General features: G+C 40.5%; 1 protein-coding gene across 1 annotated transcript; it reads right to left on the reverse strand.

Annotated features, from left to right (window-relative positions):
* Positions 1–1679: 1679 nt before the first annotated feature.
* Positions 1680–5445, reverse strand: LOC115804765 (extracellular calcium-sensing receptor-like). Its single transcript, XM_030765262.1, has 6 exons — positions 5240–5445; positions 4643–4931; positions 3738–4493; positions 3408–3635; positions 2852–2975; positions 1680–2599 (listed from the first exon to the last, which is right to left on the reverse strand). Exons 1-6 carry the CDS (start codon positions 5443–5445, stop codon positions 1680–1682), a joined length of 2523 nt encoding a protein of 840 aa, XP_030621122.1.
* Positions 5446–5661: the final 216 nt, after the last annotated feature.

Raw genomic sequence — 5661 nt, forward strand, 5'->3', positions numbered from 1 at the left:
TCAGAGAGGCACCCAGACGGAGTCTTGATGTTGGAAGACTGAGTCTCGATGGTGGAAGACACTGACAACAAGGTCTCACACACACACAGATATACACGTGCAGCCAAGGGCCTTCGGCCTTGACGCCCATAGATAATGAGAGCTCTCTAAACTGTGGGGCAGGTGTGTGAGAGCTTGGTTGATAAACCAGTGTTTGAGTGAGAGAAGTGTAACACAAGATGAAAAGTATGTCCACACATTCCATCCACTTAACAAAATATATACCTGTGATCGTATTTTACCACTACACCTTACTAAGAGACCAAAGAGGTCTGATGAGGGTCAAAGTATTCAGCTAGGCCTCACAGTAAGCTATTGCACACCTGTCTGGCCAAGAAAGGGTCTCCTCTCTCTGTGTTCCTTCTCAAGATTTCTCCCATTTCCCTTTTTGTTTTTTGGGGAGTTTTTTCTTGCCCGTCATGAGGACTAGGTCAGTAAGTGCCGTCCTGTTGTCATTTTGACTGTTATGGCCTGTAAAACCCTATGAGACTGTAAACAGTGATATTGGGCTCTAAATAAACTTGAAACTTAAGCTGATGGTGGCAGGGCAGGAGAGGCTGACGACCTGGGTGACAGGGCTGGAGAGTTTGGAGGCTGTGCAGCCAATGGGACTAGAAGGTCTGGAAGTCTGGATGGAGACGGCCATGGAACTGGGAGGTCTAGAGGTTTATAAGCAATAAGATTCTAGGATCGGGATGTTCTGGAGACAACAGGGCCAGAGGTAGGCCCAGCATAGGAACCAGAAACTGCTCAGAGGGGAAGAGGCTGGGACAGGGGATGTCCCTGAGGTAGTCTCTGTATCTACAGGCTGTGCTTCTGAAGCTGGGGGCACATAGCCTTGATCTACGATTGGGGCCCAGTCGGCACCTCAAACCATGACAGGGACCTTTTTTGCACCAGGCGCAGGAACTGGAGAGGTGACGGGTGCCCTTGCAACAAAAGGAGTGTGGACTGGAAAGTCCCAGAGGCAGCAGGAACCTCAGTATTGGCTGGATCTAGTATCCCTGCAGTGACTCTATCCAGAGCTCACGTCCCCACGGTAACCAGATCAGGAACTGGAGCCCCAGCCCTCCTCACCACCCTCCTACTCACATAGGTCAGCTGCCCACCTCAAAGCACGACTCTTCAAAATGGACATTATTACCATCACCTATGTTGCTTCTGAATGAATACCTGTTTATGCTAAATACTTGGAACATTGGGAGAGGAACTCCAAGCACTTTGAAGGAGGCCAATCATATCTCTCAGGTTCAACAACAGGAGAAAAAGCGTGTTCCTCCATGAGTTGGGCTTTGCTTGCTGCATCCATGATGTGTCAAAGTCTTTTGTCACGAATGGCTCAAGGGACTGGGTGCATGTGCAAAAAAAAGCTTATCTGGTGCATTCAGTTGCACTGAAACTGTCACAGTAGGTTTTGCATGCAGTTTTAAACAGCTTACTAACTAATTTCAGCTTTATTGTTTGATCCAGTTTACTTCAGATATTAGAGCATTTAAATAAATAATTACTAAGTGATGTACTATTTCAAGAGGAGAGACTTGAAAGTAGCAACTGAAAGAGTCTTTATTCAAGAGTCTTGTGATCACCAGACATTTCAGGAAAAAGCTTACAAGATGAAGTGATGAGTTAATACTTCATTTTTACTCTATAATGATGCACGGGTGTTTTGTCCCCATCATTTGTTTCTTTGTATTTAGTTCAGGCTTTAATAGTATTATATAACATTTGGGTGCAAAAATACAGCACAGTAAACCAAAACTGGAGGCTAAAATAGCAAATATCTCAACAGCTACAGTAAACTTTCCAGGAGAGCTGACATAAGCTGGGATAAAGGTGATCCACACTGCACAGAAAATGAACATGCTGAATGTGATGAATTTGGCTTCGTTGAAATTATCAGGCAGCTTGCGGGCCAGAAAAGCCAACACAAAACACAGGACAGCCAGGAGTCCTATATAACCCAACACAGCCCAGAAACCTACAGCTGAACCCACATCACATTCTAGAATGACCTTCTCTTTGTAGTGCTTCATATTCTTATATGGGAATGGAGGTGATATTGTTAACCAAAGTACACAAATAAGGACCTGTATGAGTGTGAAGGTAAGGACACTGAGTCTCTGTTGTGGGGGCCCAAACCATTTCATAACATTACTGCCTGGAAGTGTAGCCCTGAAGGCCATTAACACTACTATTGTTTTCCCTAGAACACAGGAGATACAGAGGACGAAGGTGATGCCAAAAGCTGTGTGGCGTAACATGCAGGACCACTGAGAGGGCCGACCGATGAATGTAAGTGAGCAAAGAAAGCACATTGTTAGAGAGAAGAGCAGGAGGAAGCTCAGCTCTGAGTTGGTGGCTTTGACAATGGGAGTATCCTTCTTTATCAAAAAAAGAATGGATACAAGTACCGTTAATCCTACTCCAAATAGTGAAAAAAATATAAATACTATCCCCATAGCCTCTGTAAAAGACAGAAACTCAACAACCTTTAAAACACATCTATCTCTTTCAGCATTTGACCAGTAGTCCCCTGGGCACTGCTGACAGTCATTTGAATCTGCAAAAAAGTTTAGTAGTAGTAGTAGTAGTAGTAGTAGTAGTAGTAGTAGTAGTATTGTTGTTGTTGTTGCTGTTATTGCTGTTATTATTATTATTATTATTATTATTATTATTATTATTACAAAAAAAGATGTTTGCTACAGTTTGCAAAGTTCATATACTAGAAAGTGCATCCTAAAGAGTAACAGAAGGATGCAAATCGAGCAGCTGGTAATTTGCACATGCAACTTTGAATTAAAGGGAAAATTACCTGTCTCATTGCTGATCTCTCCCTCAGCACATGGTATACAGTCATAGCAGCAGACAGGCCTTCCTTTCTGTACAGCTTTCCTAGAGCCTGGAGGACAGCTCTCACTGCACACTGACTTTGGTTTCTGTATTATACATAATAGTTGTATTTGAGACACTTCATTAGGAGATTTACATATATGAAGAATTTTTTTTCTAATAACATATTTTCCTTTTTAAAGTAATCCTGTAAAATGATCACATTTAATAATCAGCATCAATATCACATTTTATGTGAAAAATGTGTGCAAATAATGAAAATGGAAATGAATGCAGTCTGAACTATTATTAAATTATTACATTACATTACAGTACATTACATTTATTTAGCCAACACTTTTATCCAAAGCAAAGCCACAAATTATTGTGTCTTAGCTGAATATTAGAGAATGTTTAGCAAACTAAGACGTGTCACCATCTTTTGTCAGTATTGAAAAGGATTTTGTTGTTGTTATTGTTTTGTTAATTACAGTTGAATGTTCCTACATAAACAAAAGGGGAAAATGCGATTCCTATACCTGTAATTGCCCACCTGCCCAAACAATGCCTTCTGAATTTAAGACAAAGCGCTTTCCTGGAGGTAGAGATATATCATAGTGGCCAACAGGCTTAAAGTGCACAACTCCATCGCCCCCTTGCTGCCAGTTCACCACTTCATACATGGCTGCTACTGCTCCAGTACTGTCAAACCACACTTGATCCCCTATGTCTGTGGTGAAATTCACTGTTTTAAGGGCCTCTGAAACCTAGAAGCAGAAAGAAACTATGAAGTGATTAATGTTGATAACTAATCACAAACGCACATATTTTAGCATGAGCTGTTAGCATTTTTGGCATTTTTGTTCTACCTGCCAGGGTGTAATTGCCAGCCCCGTCTCACAGCCATTAGGTTCTGTACATCTTAGTAGGTTGTGCAGTGAGTGTGCCACTGCATAAATTGCTTTGTAGATGTTACTTGAATATCTCAGCTCGGGTATATCCTCTCTATAGTTTTTGTACTCAAATAAATCTTCATATTTGCTGCAAGACTCTTCTGCTTGGGAAATGTGTACCTCTGTTTCTGAGCACTGGAGAGCTTTTTGCCAGAAATCTTTTAGAATATAATCTTCAAAACCATCAATTTTGGCCTTTCCTACAGCAAAACCTAGGGATCCCCCTAGTACATCATAACTTATTGGGGTTACTAGACTATTTGCTGTAATCCATGCTTCCACACCAACCATCTGGAGACCTGTGATGTTTTGAAGGCTGAGTTGCTCCAAAAGATTATTCATCTCAACATGAGCAAGGAATGCAACAATTACTCTTGTTGTTCCTTTCTTGATAATTTCTACCACCTTCAAGAGTTTATCTGGCTCTGTCCTGTGGAATTTCTCTGAATATTCCACACAAATTCCTTCTTCTTTGGCTGCATCCAGAAAAATGGCCATTCCGTTGTTTCCATAGTCACTGTCACTCCTCACAGCTCCTACCCAGGTCCAGCCAAAGTGTTTGACCAGCTGGGCCAGTCCTCTGCTCTGGTAATAATCACTTGCAATAGTCCTGAAGAACGAAGGGAATTCTGTTCTACTACTCAAACATTCGCATGTAGCTGAGTGACTGATCTAGAAAACAGAGAAGCAGAAAAATGTAGAAGTAAAGAATTATGATCCTTATATCAACTAAAGACTGTCATTCAGAGACTCTCTGTGATGAACTGAAAATATAAACATGTCAGAATAATATCTTGGGCTATACTGTTTCAGTTTCGTACCACTGGAATCTTGAAAGGACCTGTTGCTCTGGAGAGCACTATAGTAGATGAGGACTCAGATTCTCCTATAATAGCATGCACTGCTGCTTGTCCAGAGCAGTTTTCCTGTGCTTTCAATTCATGTCCATTCATCAAAGCCATGGCTGCTCTCATGGAGGATAATGTTGAGCCACAGTTGTCATAGATCCTGTAACCAATGGAAACATTTGGAAGCAAACCAGTGCCTCTGTTGATTTCTTCAACTGCAAAGATCATAGTTTGAGCAAAGCGGAGTTCTCTCAAGTTCACACTGAAGAAATATTTTAAAAAAAAAACAAAAAAAAAACATACGGGGTAAACATAGAACATAGAACATAGAATTTTTAAATGAGTGAGGATGATAGACTGGATATGTATAATACACTGGATAAATGGTTTGTTACCTATCATTAAAAACACTTTCTTTTATCTGAAAACGTTTTCCTTTTTGTCCAAGTAGTTTTGTACTGCTCTGTATTTAATTCCCTCATACTTAAACAGAAACTTTTTTTTTATTCTCTAGACCTAACCCTGTGCTTTACCTGAAGATTCACAATAATTTGTTTCAGCAGAACATACCTGGAACATATTAGCGGTTGTGGTTTCTTGGCAAATGAAAGTGCTGGTGGTGTGACTTTGCTGTGAATGGAAAAAGCTCCTCCAATGGTCACATCTCCATCCTTGGACAGAAAAGGATACTCTGGGATTCCTTTAATGTGACAAAGAGAAATTGCACTCCTGCCTTTACAGCTACTCAGCAACAGAACAGCAATGAGAAACATCATAGTGAATATTGACAGTGAACTATTACTTCAAATCACATTTGATCTCTGTTTTATAGACATTGACTGACTCCCTCAGGGCATTACATTTACATTTTGGCAAGTCAAGATTCTATGAATTTGCTGACCTTGGAAAGATCTTGTATTCTATTAAAATATTTACCTAAAACGTTATTTATGTTTACATGAGTTTAAGTTCTAACTTAAATCAAATAAGAT

This window comes from Chanos chanos, chromosome 2 (assembly GCF_902362185.1).
Source record: "Chanos chanos chromosome 2, fChaCha1.1, whole genome shotgun sequence".
In the NCBI taxonomy this organism is placed as follows: Eukaryota; Metazoa; Chordata; class Actinopteri; order Gonorynchiformes; family Chanidae; genus Chanos; species Chanos chanos.

What these genes read in the sequence shown, in the direction of transcription:
- LOC115804765 (XM_030765262.1), bottom strand. Translation starts at nt 5,445, where the DNA reads ATGATGTTTCTCATTGCTGTTCTGTTGCTGAGTAGCTGTAAAGGCAGG. An exon ending in GTCCTTTCAAGATTCCAGTG is followed by an intron (nt 4,494 to 4,642) that starts GTACGAAACTGA and finishes TCTGTTTTCTAG; the next exon opens with ATCAGTCACTCAGCTACATG. An exon ending in TGGCAATTACACCCTGGCAG is followed by an intron (nt 3,636 to 3,737) that starts GTAGAACAAAAA and finishes TTCTGCTTCTAG; the next exon opens with GTTTCAGAGGCCCTTAAAAC.